The 18,127-nt window shown below is 41.6% G+C and overlaps 1 protein-coding gene across 1 annotated transcript in view; it reads right to left on the bottom strand.

Moving 5' to 3' along the window:
• Positions 1-18,127, bottom strand: part of LOC124619402 (T-complex protein 1 subunit delta) — a 100,236-nt gene that overhangs the window by 32,682 nt on the left and 49,427 nt on the right. Inside the window, exon 6 of the mRNA XM_047145758.1 lies at positions 6,168-6,329. Within this exon, the coding sequence (XP_047001714.1) occupies positions 6,168-6,329 (162 nt within the window). The remainder of the gene's footprint in view (positions 1-6,167; positions 6,330-18,127) is intronic.

Below are 18,127 nucleotides of genomic sequence, written 5' to 3'. Positions count from 1 at the left end.
TGCCACAGAAATGATTGCTGTAGTCACCTGCTCAACCATCACATCGATGTTCCCACATGGGGTAGATTAAATGGTGACATCAGAGGTGAAAGTTTCCCAGTCCGCACTGTTTAAAGCTCATCTGGGCAGGTGTCTGTGGGCCTGATGCTAGGGCAGTGACAGGAAGATTGGAAAGTGGTCACTACCACACAAGTCGTCATGTGCTCTCCAGAGGATAGATGGGAGAAGTCCTGGGCTGCAAATTGATAAATCAATGGCTGAGTAACTGTCAAGAGCAACACTGAAATGTGTGGCAGCCCTAGTTTTTAAGAGGCAGAGGTCAAACTGAGACAGTAAAGTTTCGACATCTCTCCTTGGCTAGTAAGCACGGTGCCACCCCACAAGGGGTTATGGGAGTTAAAATCTCCCAAAAGTCGGAAAGGTTTAAGGAGTTGATCAATCAGTGCAGCTAATACATTCAGGGGCACTGCACCATCTGGAGGAAGATATACGCTGCAGACAGTTATTTCCTGCGTTGTCCTTATTCTGACAGCCACAGCTTCAAGAGGGGTTTGAAGGGGCATAGTTTCACTACAAACCGAGTTTAGGACAAACGCAAACTTCACCTGACACTTGATTATACTCGCTACAGTTCCTGTATTATCCCCTATAGCCACGGAGGGCAGGGGTCCGCATTGCCAGGAACCAGGTTTCCTGGAGGGCAAGGCAGAAAGCAGGTATAAAGCTTAACAGTTGCCGTAGCTCAGCCAGGCGATGGAAAAAACTGCCACAATTCCACAGGAGGATGACATCAACGTGAGACTGGGAAGACATGGAACATTCAATGAGGCAGTTTACACATCAGGGTCACCTGCTGGCACCGACTTTTTGCCTGAGCAGTCTATATCCATTGTGTCTGAGCTTGTAGGTAGCGGTGGTGTGGGTGCCACTGCAATTCCCTTGGTCTTGGGGACCTTCTTTTTGGATTTCTCTCGCAGCTCTTTGGGTTTCCCTGGCTGAGAGGACTTTACTGATTCAGTCTCCGGGACTGAGGATGAGCGTGAAGCCCTACGACCAGCTGCTTTTGGGCTCTTCAGCCACTGATGGGTGTCATCTTTCCCACTAGCAGAAACCTGGGCAGGAAGTGACCCAAGAGACCCCTTCCTAGCCAGAGGAGCCAAAGAAGACTTACGCTTCTCTGGCTTAGAAGTGGGGAGTGATGTCCTCGATGGTTGGGGGGGGGGGGGGGGTTGCTCCCAAAATAGGTAGTGTGGGAGCAACAGGGAGGGAAATGCCCCCCCCACAGTCAAGGGGGGCAGGTGTCTTTTGGTTCCGAGAGGTGACAAGAATGCGAGGAACTGACGAGGTGACAACTGTTCTCGTAGCAGCGGCGTAAGAGGTGGTCATAGTCACAGGATGAAGGCGCTCAAATTTCCTCTTGGCCTCAGTGTAGGTCAGTCGGTCCAGGGTGTTATATTCCACGATTTTCCTCGTTTTCTGTAATATCCTGCAGTCTGCAAGGTGAATGATGCTCTCTGCAGTTGACACAGATGGGAGGCGCGGCACATGGAGTATTGGGATGTGATGGACGTCTACAACCTCAGCATGTGACGCTGGAAGTACGGCGGGAAGACATATGACTGAACTTCCAGCACTTAAAGCACCGCATCGGGGGAGGGATATATGGCTCAACGTCACAGTGGTAGACCATCACCTTGAACTTCTCGGGCAACGTGTCACCCTCGAAGGCCAAGATGAAAGCACCAGTGGCAACCTGATTATCCCTAGAAACCCGATGGACGCGCCAGACGAAATGAACACCTCACCGCCCTAAATTGGCGTGCAGCTCGTCATCAGACTGCAAAAGAAGGTCCCAGTGGAATATAATACCCTGGACCATATTTAAGCTCTTATGGAGCTGTGATCGTAACAGAAACAACCCCCAACTTGTCACAAGCAGAAGATGCTTTTTTTATCAAGACTGATCCCGAGCACATTTTGGACAAGCCCTCCATCTCCTCAAACTTGTCCTCCAAATGCTCCACAAAAACCTGAGGCTTCAAGGATATGACATATTCCCTATCAACTCTTGTATATGTGAGGTACCAGGGCGAATAAGCTTCACTGCCATCATTAGCATGGCATTCCTCTGATGGTGTGGCCAGGGAGGGGTACAATTTGAGGTCATATTTCTTAGCACTGATGTTAGACTTTGCCTGCTTAGAGACTGCTGGCGGCAGACCACCAGCAAGAGATGACGTACTACACTTCATGGCGTGTCATACGCCCTGATGCCACCTACTCCAACCAGGGGACCTCCCCACGGGTGCCACCCAGCTTCAGCAAGGACCACCTGGCAGGATGGCCTTTGCTGGGAGTCCCGATGACCCAGGGTGACGGGCATCTACTCCTTGGCGTACGTGGAGAGTTAATGGCACAGGCATCAGCAGAGCAATCCCTATGTAGTCAGGGGGCTACAACCAACAGGGTACATAGCGGCTCCAACACAACTGACAGGCTACCATGCTGGATATGAGGTGCAAATAATTCCATGATCATTGTCGGCGCAGAAAACAACACAGCACAGTGGGTGGAGGAAATCACACCCAGGAAGGTGTCCGCACTCAAGAGATGGAGGATGAGCAGGACGGCAATGCCACGAAGAGAAAGTGGGCTAAAGATCTCAATCAATGATGGACACGATGCACAATGTAAGGTGCCCTTCCCCAACTGGCTCGCTCTTCGGGAAAATTTTAAAAAATGGAGGTCAAACCCTAGAGGGGATCATCATGAAGGCAGAAAGGTGAGAGACTCCTTTTAGTCGCCTCTTACGGCAGGCATGAATACCTCGGGCCTATTCTATCCCCCAGACCCGCATGGGGGTGGACAAAAGGCCCTGAGATTTGAGTACCCAACATAATCTTACGATAACTATCCTCTTGAGCAGTTTACGAAGTACATTGGTCAAGCTTATCGCTCGGTAGCGGTCTAGAGACGTTGGATCCTTCCCGGCCTTAAGTACGGGGATAACTATGATGTCTCGCCATTGTGAGGGGAAGACACCTGTGAACCAAATGCAGTTGAAGACCCTAAGTAGATGTTGCTTCTGTGTAACGTCCAAGTGTTGAATCATCTGGCTGTGGATGGAATATTGGCCTGGGGCCGTGTCATGTGAAGATGTGAGAGACTGCAAGAATTCCTATTCAGTGAAGCATTCATTATAGGCATCAGCTTGGCAGGGGGGGGGGGGGGGGGGCAGAAAAGGGGGTTTCTTCAACGGGTCGTTTCTGCTGCACTAAAGTAGCAAGGATAGGAAGAGGACACCAATGCTGTTGCAAAGTGTGTCGTGGAGTGTTCTGCAAGAACCAACGGATCAGTGCACAGAGCACCCTAGACAGCTGATTGTCACTGGTGTCCAGAAGGCTACAGAGCTTATACCATAACCTTAGAGGAAGAGGCATATGTCCCCAGGGATGAAGCATAGCACGCCCAGCAGTCTTTTTTTTACTACACTTAATAAGGCAGCAAGCCTTACTACAGAGACACTTAAAAGCGATTAAGTTGGTCTGCGAAGAGTGTCGTTTAATTCACTGTAGCACCTGTAGACAGTCCTGGATAATGACTGCTATGTCCTTGGTGCACCACGGTAATGGCTGACACTGAGGGGGACTTGTGGATAGGGGGATCGCAGGGCCAGCGGCATGAAGAATAGGGTCGGTGACATCTTACACAACCACATCAATGCAATCTGAGAGAGAAGTGATGAAGTGCACAGCAGACATATATGAAGGACAACTGCCCCTGTGGAATGCCCAGTGTGAGAGCCTGTCTGCCTGGCGGCGGCAGGGGAGTAATAGAACCACTGGAAAATGGTCACTGTCATGAGGATCAAACTGGGGTGACCATTATAGTGAAGCCACAAGAGCAGGGGAGGAGACCATGAGGTCGATATCAGAAAAGATGTCATGAGTAGGTAGGGCAACCATCATTGAGGAGAGACAAAAAGTCTGTATGAGAGGAATGGACGTGATTCAACAGGGGGGAGGAAAGGGAAGGGGGGACAACATGGGCGTGAGGAGGAAGGAAGATGAATGGAATACATAACTGAGATAAAGGTAAATGAAAGATTCACAGGGTGAAGTCTGTCAAATTTTCCTGGCCTCAAAGTAGCTGAGACAGTTAAGGATCTTTATTTCCTGGATTTTTTTGTATTCACTGGGCACTCTGGTGAGTGGGGAGAATGTAGATTAGAGCAGTTTACACAGTTAGGCAGTGGAGTGCAAGGGTTCTCCACATGATGAGGGTGGCCACAGTCACCACAAATGGGAGTGGCATCACCTTGCAAGAACACATGGCCAAACTTGAGGCAACAGAAGCAATGCATGGGAGGTGGAACGTATCATTTGGTGTCACATCTGTATACCATTACGTTGATCACCTCGGGCAGAGTATGCCCCTCAAAGGCCAGGATGAAATTGCCAGAGTCTACAGGATTGTCCTTAGAGCCCCTCTGGAAACACCGGATGAAATAACACTACATCGTTCCTGAATAACCTTAAGTTCCTCATCGGACTCTAGGAGAAGGTCCCTATGGAAAGTTACAACCTGTGTCATATTGAGAGACCTGAGGAGTGATATTCACTGGGATGTCTCCTAAGCATTTGAAATTTAGAGATGGAGGAGGAAAAACAGACAAACCAGAACTGCAAGAAGAAACTTAGTCAGGAGAACAGCCGGGCCGGTATAAATAAGAACACCAAGAGAGGACCAAGGGAGTGGAATAAGGGCAGGGACAAAAAAGGAAGGGGAAGGTACAGCAGAACGGAAAAGAACGAAGGCTGCTACAGCTCGGGGACTCTGCACACCACACACACATCCACAAAAGATCTGTTGATCCCTTGGAGTGATTTTAGTAACAGAGGCTGTCATGTTTCTTAACTCAATACGGGAAAGTTCTGGACTATAATGTCCATCTCATGTTTATAAGAACAGTGTGTGAACCGTAACAGAAATTTATAGCACCTGAGTATCACAATACGGAAACAGTGATTCATATTCTATGGATTTTGATTGATGGTAATGGCAGCAAGACCTTGATTACATGACTTACAAATTAGGTACATAAAAGTAGTTTCTTTGCAAGGTATGGACATGAAAAAAGGAATTTGGAAATGGATAAATTTTTCCCATTGACAATGCAATAGCTGATCAGCTTGCATAAAGCTTACACGATACCTCATACAAATTGGATCTAGTAACATTTAAATTTTATTTATCTAACAGAAGATGGTGACAACACACAGGGAAGGTTTTGCAATTATGCTATATATCAGTCAAAAGATAATGTATCGTACAATTTTTTTCAAAATTAAGATTTACACCACAGCAATTGTCAATTAAAATAATAATAAAAGTTGTGCTTGCCAACCACAGATCCTAAATAAAGTAGATTGCAAAGATGTTGTACATATTGTCTCATGGCATTTGTTTTTTTTTAATTTTAATTTTTTTATGACCACAGTTGAAATTAGGACCGATTTTCAGAATAAACTGAATATGTACCAAATAGATCAAATTTTTCTGCAACAAAAATGGCATATGATTATTTTTAATCAGGCCATCTTTCCTTTTAAGTAATAACAACAGTTTCATAACTGCACTATTACCTTCACTGTATGTGTTGCAAAGTTTCTTAGGCATTGTCTTTGCTTTGGGTATTCCATCATGGATAACATAAATGCCTACCTCTATCAAAATATTGTGAGGTTTCAGTAATACCATCTGACAGTATCTGAGAGCCTCCGCACTGTTACACAGTTCAAAAAAAGAAACCTCTTCAATATGTCACAGTGAAATTAACTTGAGACTGATTTCTATCCTTCAGAAGTAAAAAACCCACACATCTTTCCACTCTCTGCATGATAATATGATAAAACTACACATCACTCTTGACAACATAGTAAATCATAGTGTCTGCCTATTAATTTAACTCAAACTGGAAGCAATATGTCATCAATAATTTGAAAATGACCTTGTCTGGAAGCTGTAAAAAAATGCATTCCCTTGTTTTCTGTCCAAGAAAAATGTTTCATTAAGGGGTGATCACAACATCTTTCAAGGCAAAAACATAGAAAAAAATTCTATGCCATTTCATTATTTTGTGTAAAGCAGGTTTTGTAACTACTTACATCTGTCTTAGGGGGAGATATGCAGAACTGAATGAGTCCAATACGGGCTTTCTCCACACGCTTTGGGCCATTTACATTCACTGTCTTCTGTGTAAAAACCATACCATCCACCAGTTCAGAATCTTCAACTGTTCCACCAAGTTTCTTGATTATGCGGATGTCCTGCAATAATAATAAATTCAAAAAATAATGTCTATACTGTTGACAGTTGACTCAAATTACAGTTTTTTGGAAGGCAAGTGCAATATTTAATGTAGAAAAACTTCAAATTTTCACTGTTGTAAGTTTTAGCATACACTACCATTCATAAGTTTGGAAACACCATGTTGTGTATTACAATGGATCTATGTGAGTTACTGGTTAGAATACAGAATAGTATGCTCAAATAACAATTATTAATGACACTTACAGTATTGTACAGATAACACAGCATGACAATGAAATTTGTCACAGAACAAAAATATGTGGTTGCCCTGATGACAATGGTGAAACTGTCATTCACAATCATCTAAACTTTCTTCTGGAAACACAATATTACCTGCACTTGGTTGCATTATGTTGTCACGGTGCTTATAACATTCCGTTATTTTGGGAATATTATTGCCTATTGGTGGGAGTAGAGGGGGGCAGAGGAGATAGCCACTTGGGGTAGGTAAAGAGAAGTTGCAGTTCCGTCGGTCAGTTGAATATTGACCAATGATTATCTCAGTATGTGACCACACATTATTGATTCTTGACATGTGTACATCCTAACATAAAGAATATTGTCTGTGGGTGTTCCCGCATTTCTTATACTCAGCAACATCTACAATTTGTGTTAAATCACCAAACCTTTTCTACTATGTGCATAGCAAGTTTACGACCAAGTCTCAGAAATCCCATTTCACCAATTGTCAAAAAGGCAAAGGAGTTGTATTTTGAATTAAAGATAGTTGAGGGTAAATGTTGGGATCCACAGGACTGTTGCCCACATTGCTCCCACTATTTAAGAGGCTGGTTGCATGGAACCCAACCAGCTACGCCATATCACAACTGTGGGGGGCAGGGGGCACCTCAAGTAAATTAAAACATAGTTTTTTGTCCAAATCTGGAATCTGCAATTCGCCCAGTTCCACATTCTGACACACTTTCATTCTAAAACAACCAACAATGGACACAAAGATGAAACAGACAATGATGACGAGAAATCAAAAGATCATGTAGATAACGAAGATCTTGAGTACACACCATCTGCAGCACATCTAGAACCACAGCTGCAGAACTAAATGGTCTTTTAAGATATCTAAACTTTCAAAGAGGCAAGCAGAATTACTTGGGTCTTGTATTCAAGAAAAGACCATGTTACAACCAAACATTAGTATTACAGTCTGTAACATCATGGCCTTTCTACTTTTCTCAATGACAGAATTTGGTATACTGTAGTGGCATAAATGGGCTGCTTACAAAATTTAGGACCATTTACAACCCACAAGAATGGCATCTATTTATACCTTCCTGACAGAGTCGTGTTCAAACTGTTCTGTTAAGTAACAGAAACAAGAAACCTTTGATACCAGTGACCTATTTTTTTCCCTTCAGTTAAAGGAAAACTGAGAACACTGCACTACTCCTGAAGTACATTGCTATTCAAATCACAAATGGAAAATTTGTTGTGATCCCAAAGTTATGGGACTACTACTGGAATGCAGATAATTGCTGTTTCTTGTCACTGGGATAGTAAGTAGGGTAATGAAAGACCATTATGTAGTCAAAGAGTGGCCTGAGAGAAATTTTCAATCAAGGTGAAAAGAAAGTCACACATGAACGCCTAATTGACAAACACAGTTTGCTGTTGCCACTACTCCATCTGAAACTGGACTTTATGGAGAATTTTGTGAAAGCAATGGACAAAGATGGCCAGGGTTTTTGATTTTTACTCTCTAAATTTCCTGCAATTAGTACTACAAAAATTAAAGAAGGAATTTTCATTGGACCTCAGACCTGTGACTTGACGAAATATATTACCTCTGAACAGTAGCTGACAGATACTGAGAAGTCAGTCTGCCTCACTTACGGATATATGCTACAATTTCTTGGGGAAGTGTAATGTCTGAGTATTACAGGGAACTGGCAGAACACATACTGATCTGTTGCAAGGCTATGGGGTGCAACATGTCTCTGAAATTACATTTCCTTCATTGTCATTTGGATTTCTTCCACCTAATCTTAGAGATGTGAGTGACAAACATGTTGAGTGATTTCAACAAGATGTCACAATCATGGAAAGATGATATAAGGGAAGATAATTGCCAAATTTTTTGGCAAATTACTGCTGGACACTCCTAAAAGAAGTTTCACCACCTACCCACAAACAGGAAGTTTTCAGGAAAAGATTCTAACCTGTTAAGTACATTCCCAGCTTTACTCAGCTTTTTCATACTATCCTCATTTTATATTATGTTTTATAATACAAACAATTACTTTTGACTTAAATAATGTAATTGTATAGATAAAAGATGTACTCACTAAGTGGCGGCAGAACACACACATAAAAGGAGATTATAATTAGGCAAGCTTTCGGAGCCAGTGGCTCCTCCTTCACGTAGAAGGGTTGAAGGGGAAGGAAGAGGGTTGAAGGAAAAGGAATGGAGAAGTCTACGAAACGGGACAGAGTCAGCCAGTACCATGGGTCAGGGGAGACTTACGGGATGGGATAAGAAGGAAATACTTATTGCGTGATCTGTATATTAAGTTACTGCAGATTCCTCCTGTACTGCTACTCAGTCGTTTCCAAGATTGTAGAAAGTAGTATATGCGGCATAGAAAGTTGTAAATGTGGCGTACCTTTCTGAGAAAAAACGGTATGTGATGGAACATTTCTGATTTCATTTTCGCACTCAGCACATGTGATCTACACTGTGTGATTATTGTACATATACATACATATTGGTATTGCTCAGTTCTATACAAACTGACTGATTGTGCAAGCAACAAAGAAGAAAAGAAACAGTTGAGGGACTATCCTGATGTCAGGCTACGGAAAATTCAGAACACATACCCAAAAATAATATCCCAGACATGTTCCCGAAGAAAGGGGAAAAAGAATAGCAGGAGGATACACATGCAGCACAGAAGATGCTGTAAAGGCTTGGGTCCCATGGTAGCCAAACACGAACTCAGCAAAGAGTGGTGTGCGCTCTGAGGGGATTACAGGGACAAACAAGGAAAATTTGATCCAGACAATCAGTGTGTGAAGGAGTGAGTACTCACCCTCAGGAAAATAAAAATCATCACATACATTCTTTATTGTGGAGGCGAGGTTTAAGAAGAACTAATGAATTGGCAGAAATTGCCATAAAAAATCTGGGCACACCAGTTACATCTGCTGCTGCTGAGTGTTCCTTCAGCAGGATCCACAGTAAAAAAGCAACAGACTCATATCACAGATAGCTGCAAAACTAACCTACCTCTCCTACAACTGGAAGTTGATGAATGGAGCAGGAACATGACATAAGCCTGTTGACGCCACGAAAAATGATTCCAAGGAAAAGTCCATACTGACAAGTCCAAGCAAAGACAAAACCGAAAGGAACCCAGTGGTGAGCAAGAAGTTAGATTAAGGAGAATCTGAAACACATTTGAACTTCATGATTCTTTGACTTCAGATCAAGAAACTGACTGGCAATATTTAATTTTTTTGCAGTAGTATAGTATAAGTAAAGGTACTACCTACAGGCTAGCTGCTTAATATAAACTATACTTTATTTCAAAAATTACTTTTAGACTTGAGTGTTTTATTCTTTTCTTACTATGCACCACTCCAGAAACTGAGCTCATTGAAGATGTAAAAAGTTATGTTTACAATCCAATTTATTTCCCCAATAACTCTCCCCTAACTCTGAGGCAGCTTTTTCAACTTGTTTACCCATACATTAAAGAAGCAGTGTTCCAAAAACACCTTCTCCAATACAATATATTTGCCCCCCTTTAAAAAAAAAAAGGGGGGGCACTGCTTATCAATATTTAAAATGCCTAAATGTCTAGGCATTTATGAATTTTGGTCATTTGCCCAGGCATTTCTCCTGGGTATTTGCCCCAACTTATATATCCCCAGGCATTTTACACCACTTATCAAGACAATACAATGACATTGAAATACTGGCCCCTATGATGATTGTCCTCTCTCAGGAGCACCCAGGAAAATATCAGAACGCCAGAAAAGGTATTTGGCAGTGACTGGTAAAGGTAATAGATTCAAAACTGTCTGTGAATTGACTGACAAAACTAGGGATACATGCGAGTCAACAGTGAGAAGGAGCCTGGCAGAAAACAACCTCCACGATTATGTAGCTGCAAGGAAACCATTGCTGTGCTCTGTCAAGAAGAAGAAAAGACTTCAATGAACTACAACATACCAACATTGGACAGCAGGGGATTGGGAAAGAGTCTTATTCACTGATGGACCCCCAAGTTTGAAATATTTGGAAGTAAATACCAACAATTTAAAAGCTGTTCACCCCATGAATGTGTGAATCACCTATGCCTAATTGCAACTGTGAAGCTTGGAGGGGTTCTGTGATGGTATGAGGATCTTTTAGTGGGAATAAGTAAGAGATTTGGTGAAAGTAGATGGAAAATGAACAAAAGGACTATTATGGCATTCTACAGCAACATGTCAATACATCTGCTTTGCTTCTGATTGAGAAGGGGTTTGTCTTGCAGCAAAACAACCACCCAAAACATACACCTCCGCCAGTCTCTATTCTCTGGAGGTTCAGAAATTGCTACTATGGGATGAGTTGGACATGAAGATCTGGAAACAAGGAATCATAAGCAGGACACACTTGTGGAAGGTCCTGCAGCAAGAATGGAGACTAAACCCAACTGACGCACTGGCAAAATTGACCAACTGCTTGCCGAGAGTATGCAAGGCAGCGATTAAAGCAAAGGGTGGCTATTTTGAGAAATCTAAAATTTAATATTTGCATTTACCAATGTATTGTTTGAGCATAATAGAAATTTAAAAAAACAGTAAAATGCAATTTTATAATGTATTTCCTTTCAATTGCCCACAACCACTGGGCGTTTCCAAACTTATAAGAGGGCAGCGTATGTAGGTGAAGAAAATCTGACACAATATAGTTTATTGAAGCATGTCATATTATGCATGAAGATAAAGTCAATATTAGATTGGCAGAACCTCACTTTAACCATGATCTCTCTGATAATTAGCTAACCATTTTACTGCTGAATTATCTCTCTCAATTTCACTGTTCCTGGAGTTGCCAATACCACACTAACACCTAAGCTAACAGCACCACATACATCATTAGAAAATACACCGAAGAGCCAAGGAAACTGGTACACTTGCCTAATATCATGTAGGGCCCCTGCAAGTACACAGAAATGCCACAACATGACGTGCCATGGACTCTAATAATGTCTGGAGTAGTGCTCGAGGGAATTGACACCATGAATCATGCAATACTCAATAATGTTCATGACTGGGGAGTTATTTTTCGTGTGATAAAGATTATTTATTATTTGGGTTTAAAGTCTAATGATTTTTTTTTCTATAGGTTTGTCTCGTGATGTTAATGCTAGATTTAGTGGCCAGCAGGAGTGTTCAAACTCAGAAGAACGTTCCTGGAGCCATTCTGCAGCAATTCTGGACATGTGGAGTATCATACTGTCCTGCTGGAATTGCTCAAGTCCATCGGAATGTACAATGGACATGAATGGATGCAGGTGATCAAACAGAATGCTTACGTGTCACCTGTTACAATTGTATCAGGGGTTCCACATCACTACAACTGCACATGCCCCAAACCATTACAGAGCCTCCACTAGCTTGAACAGTCCCCTGCTGACAAGCAGGGTCCATGCATTCATGAGGTTGTCTCCATACCCGTACACATCCATCCGCTAGATACAATTTGAAACGAGACCCGTCTGACTAGGCAACATGTTTCCTGTCATCAACAGTCTAATGTCAGTGTTGATGGACCCAAGCAAGGCGTAAAGCTTTGTGTCATGCAGTCATCAAGGGTTCATGAGAGGACCTTCGGCTCCAAGACCCCATATCAATGATGACACTTGTTGGTGGCCCTATCATTGAAATCTGTAGCAATTTGCAGATGGGTTGCATTTCTGTCATGTCTAACAATTCTCTTCAGTCATTGTTGGTCCCATTCTTGCAGGATCTTTTTCTGGCCACAGCAGTGACGGAGATTTGATGTTTTACTACATACTTGATATTCACAGTACACCCCTAAAATGGTCATACAGGAAAATCCCCACTTCATCACTACCCCGGAGATGCTCTGTCCCATCGCTTGTGCGCCAACTGTAACAACATTCAAACTCACTTAAATCTTGATAACCTGCCACTGTAGCAGCAGTAACTGATCTAACAACTGCACCAGACACTTGTTTTATATAGGTGTTGCCAACTGCAGCGCCATACTCTGCCAGTTTACATATCTGTATTTGAATATGTATGCATCTACCAGTTTCTTTGGTGCTCCAGTGTAATTAGGTAGGGAGATGTTGAGTCAACTGGCGTTTCAAGTAGTATAACTAACGCAAATTGGAAAAATGTTGTCATACTTATCAAACAATTGCAACTGTTGTTGTTGTTGTGGTCTTCAGTCCTGAGACTGGTTTGATGCAGCTCTCCATGCTACTCTATCCTGTGCAAGCTTTTTCATCTCCCAGTACCTACTGCACCCTACATCCTTCTGAATCTGCTTAGTATATTCATCTCTTGGTCTCCCTCTACGATTTTTACCCTCCACGCTGCCCTCCAATACTAAATTGGTGATCCCTTGATGCCTCAGAACATGTCCTACCAACCGATCCCTTCTTCTCGTCAAGTTGTGCCACAAACTTCTCTTCTCCCCAATCCTATTCAATACTTCCTCATTAGTTATGTAATCTACTCATCTAATCTTCAGCATTCTTCTGTAGCACCACATTTCGAAAGCTTCTATTCTCTTCTTGTCCAAACTATTTATCGTCCATGTTTCACTTCCATACATGGCTACACTCCATACGAATACTTTCAGAAATGACTTCCTGACACTTAAATCAATACTGGATGTTAACAAATTTCTCTTCTTCAGAAACGCTTTCCTTGCCATTGCCAGCCTACATTTTATATCCTCTCTACTTCGACCATCATCAGTTATTTTGCTCCCCAAATAGCAAAACTCCTTTACTACTTTAAGTGCCTCATTTCCTAATCTAATTCCCTCAGCATCACCCGACTTAATTAGACTCCATTCCATTATCCTTGTTTTGCTTTTGTTGATGTTCATCTTATATCCTCCTTTCAAGACACTGTCCATTCCATTCAACTGCTCTTCCAAGTCCTTTGCTGTCTCTAACAGAATTACAATGTCATCGGCAAACCTCAAAGTTTTTATTTCTTCTCCATGAATTTTAATACCTACTCCTTTACTGCTTGCTCAATATACAGATTGAACAACAAATTCTAAATAGCCTTTCGCTCCCTGTATTTTACCCCTGCCACCTTTAGAATTTGAAAGAGAGTATTCCAGTCAACATTGTCAAAAGCTTTCTCTAAGTCTACAAATGCTAGAAACGTAGGTTTGCCTTTCCTTAATCTTTCTTCTAAGATAAGTCGTAAGGTCAGTATTGCCTCACGTGTTCCGGTGTTTCTACGGAATCCAAACTGATCTTCCCCGAGGTTGGCTTCTACTAGATTTTCCATTCGTCTGTAAAGAATTTGTGTTAGTATTTTGCAGCCGTGACTTATTAAACTGATAGTTCGATAATTTTCACATCTGTCAACACCTGCTTTCTTTGGGATTGGAATTATTATATTCTTCTTGAAGTCTGAGGGTATTTCGCCTGTTTCATACATCTTGCTCACCAGATGGTAGAATTTTGTCAGGACTGGCTCTCCCACGGCCGTCAGTAGTTCTAATTGAATGTTGTCTACTCCCGGAGCATTGTTGCGACTCAGGTCTTTCAGTGCTCTGTCAAACTCTTCACGCAGTATCATATCTCCCATTTCATCTTCATCTACATCCTCTTCCATTTCCATAATATTGTCCTCAAGTACATCGCCCTTGTATAGACCCTCTATATACTCCTTCCACCTTTCTGCTTTCCCTTCTTTGCTTAGAACTGGGTTTCCATCTGAGCTCTTGATATTCATACAAGTCGTTCTCTTATCTCCAAAGGTCTCTTTAATTTTCCTGTAGGCAGTATATCTTACCCCTAGTGAGATAGGCCTCTACATCCTTACATTTGTCCTCTAGCCATCCCTGCTTAGCCATTTTACACTTCCTGTCGATCTCATTTTTGAGACGTTTGTATTCCTTTTTGCCTGCTACATTTACTGCATTTTTATATTTTCTCCTTTCATCAATTAAATTCAATATTTCTTCTGTTACCCAAGGATTTCTACTAGCCCTCGTCTTTTTACCTACTTGATCCTCTGCTGCCTTCGCTACTTCATCCCTCAAAGCTACCCATTCTTCTTCTACTGTATTCTTTCCCCCATTCCTGTCAATTGTTCCCTTATGCTCTCCCTGAAACTCTGTACAACCTCTGGTTCTGTCAGTTTAGCCAGGTCCCATCTCCTTAAATTCCCACCTTTTTGCAGTTTCTTCAGTTTTAATCTACAGGTCATAACCAATAGATTGTGGTCAGAGTCCACATCTGCCCCTGGAACTGTCTTACAATTTAAAACCTGGTTCCTAAATCTCTGTCTTACCATTATATAATCTATCTGATACCTTTTAGTATTTCCAGGGTTCTTCCATGTATACAACCTTCTTTCATGATTCTTAAACCAAGTGTTAGTTATGATTATGTTGTGCTCTGTGCAAAATTCTACCAGGCGGCTTTCTCTTTCATTTCTTAGCCCCAATCCATATTCACCTACTATGTTTCCTTCTCTCCCTTTTCCTACACTCGAATTCCAGTCACCCATGACTATTAAATTTTCGTCTCCCTTCACAAGCTGAATAATTTCTTTTATTTCATCATACATTTCTTCAATTTCTTCGTCATCTGCAGAGCCAGTTGGCATATAAACTTGTACTACTGTAGTAGGTGTGGGCTTCGTATCTATCTTGCCCACAATAATGCGTTCACTATGCTGTTTGTAGTAGCTTACCCGCATTCCTATTTTCGTATTTATTATTAAACCTACTCCTGCATTACCCCTATTTGATTTTGTGTTTATAACCCTGTAGTCACCTGACCAGAAGTCTTGTTCCTCCTGCCACCGAACTTCACTAATTCCCACTATATCTAACTTCAACCTATCCATTTCCCTTTTTAAATTTTCTAACCTACCTGCCCGATTAAGGGATCTGACATTCCACGCTCTGATCCGTAGAACGACAGTATAAAAATTATTAAAAAACATGAAATTTATCATTTTACACACTCCAAACATCGTGAATATGTAGATCTCCATACATTCTCACAATAGTAAACAGCTCTGAACAGCTCCAGTGGTATGGAACCAATTTATTCTTGGCCAGTTTCAAGCAATGACGATTATCATCAAATGATAAAGGATTACAATGCCTACAAAGTAAACCACTTTTTATGTCACAGCATCAGAGGTTTTTGACCTGATAACAGCCTTCTACCAATCATGACAAGCTGCTATGCTGATGTTATTCAAATGTGAAACATTGCAGTCAGCTCAATTGTCTTGTAAATAACTGGTAATATGAAATAAAACCAAAGATATTACACCGAGTCTAATTGGACAGAGACATTTCAATAGATTTTAGAAGTGTTTGCACTGTGTAATGTCAATTTGTAAAATTTGTTTTATTTGCAGTTCTTCAGTTTTAGCATGGATACAGAGCTGTACTGCTGAAACTCAATATGTTAAATTACTAATACAAACTTACTTTGATGTCACACACTGCTACAAAGCATACTGCCTCATCAGGCAAATGCTGACAAAGTTATTACTGCCATCTGTTACTTTGAAATGAGAAGTAAATACCCACAGATACATTAAGGACACTTAATGCTGTCCGTATGGCCATGTGTTAAATGGAAATGTGAGAAGAGCAGCAGAATGACTTTTAGTCCCATGAGACAATGGTGTATTACCCATCTACACCTACATCTAAGCTCTGTAAACCACTGTGAGGTGCATGGCAGAGGGTATGTCTCATTGTACCAGTTATTTGAGTCTCTTCCTGTTCCATTCATTTATGGAACACAGGAAGAATGATTGAATGTCTCAGCGCGTACAGTAATTATTCTATCCTCACGATCCCTGTGTGAGCAATACCTAGGGGGTTGTAGTAGATCCCCAGAGTAATCAAATAAAGCCGGTTCTTGAAACTTTGTTAATAGACTTTCTCAGAACAGTTTATGTCTATCTTCAAGAGTCTTCCTGTTCAGTTCCTTCAGCATCTCTGTAACTCTCTCCCATGGATTAAAAAACCTGCGACCATTCCTGCTGCTCTTCTCTGTGTATGTTCACATTCCCTGTTATTCCTGCCTGGTACAGGTACCACACACTTGAGCAATATTCTACAGCTGGTCGCGCAAGTGATTTTTAAGCAACCTCCTTTTTATACTGATTGCACTTCCCCAGTATTCTGCCAATGAACCAAAGTCTACCTCCTGCTTTACCCACAACTGAAGCTATGTCATCATTCCACTTCATATCCCTAGAATGTGTTACACCCATGTATTCATTTGAGTTCGCCAATTCCAACAGAGACTCGCTGATAGTATGGTTAGGATACTAAGTTTTTTCATTTTGTGAAGCGCAAAATTTTAAATTTCTGAACATTTAAAGCAAATTGTCAATCTCTGCACCACTTTGAACTCTTATCAAGATATGACTGAATATTTATGCAGCTTCTTTCAGGTAGTACTTTATTGTAGATAACTGCATATCTGTAAAAAGCCTGATTTTGCTGTTGTCTGCAAGGTCATTAACATACAACATGAACAGCAAGGGTTCTCACACTTTCCTGGGGCACACCCGAAGTTACTTCATCTGTCGATGACTCTCCATCCAAGATAACAAGCTGTGTCCTCCCTAACAAGGCGTCCTCAATCCAGTCATAAATTTCACTTGATACTCCATATGACTGTACATTTGACAATTAGCGTAGGTGCAGTACTGGGTCAAAAGACTTTTGGAAATAAAGAAACACTGCATCTATACAGTTGCCTTGATCCACAGCTTTCGCTATGTCACGTGAGAAATATTCTAACATTCTACAACAAATCAATGACAAGGATGATGGATGGTAGTTTTGTGGATCACTTCTACTACTCTTCTTGTAGACAGGTGTGAGCTGTGCCTTTTTCCAAGAATTGGGCATGGTTTTTTGTTTGATGGACTTACAATAGATTATAATTAGAAGAGAGGCTAAATCAACTGCAAATTCAGTGTAGAATCTGACAGGGATTCCACTAGCCCTGGAGCTTTGCTCAATTTTAATGATTTCAGTTGTTTCTCAACACCACTGACACTAACACTTATTTCTTTCATCTTTGCAGGTTGCTGTGGTACAAGGATTAAATTGGAGCAAATCTCCTGGGTTTTCCTTTGTAAAGCAACAGTCGAAAATGGAGAAAAGCATTTCAGCTTTTGCTCTCTACCCTAAACTTCAATTCGTATCTTATTCATTGGTAACTGGGCACAAACTGTAGTGCCACTACCAGCCTTTACGTATGGCTAGAATTTCTTTGAGTTCTGTGAAAGATCACTTGACAATATTCTGCAATTGAAGGCATCACCCATTGCTCTCTTGAGAGCCAAACATGTTTCATTCTATCTACGGCTCTACACTTTGTTTCACACCTGTTATGCAGTAATCTCTGTTTCTTTGGAAGTTTGTTTACAGTGACTGTGTACCATGGAGATTCTCTCCCATTATGAATTGTTCTACTGGGTACATATTTATTCAGTGCATGGTCAACTATTCTTTTAAACACGAGCCAGAGTTTCATTC

This window comes from Schistocerca americana, chromosome 6, assembly GCF_021461395.2.
Source record: "Schistocerca americana isolate TAMUIC-IGC-003095 chromosome 6, iqSchAmer2.1, whole genome shotgun sequence".
Classification (NCBI taxonomy): domain Eukaryota; kingdom Metazoa; phylum Arthropoda; class Insecta; order Orthoptera; family Acrididae; genus Schistocerca; species Schistocerca americana.
This window is presented reverse-complemented; position numbering and strand designations above follow the sequence as displayed.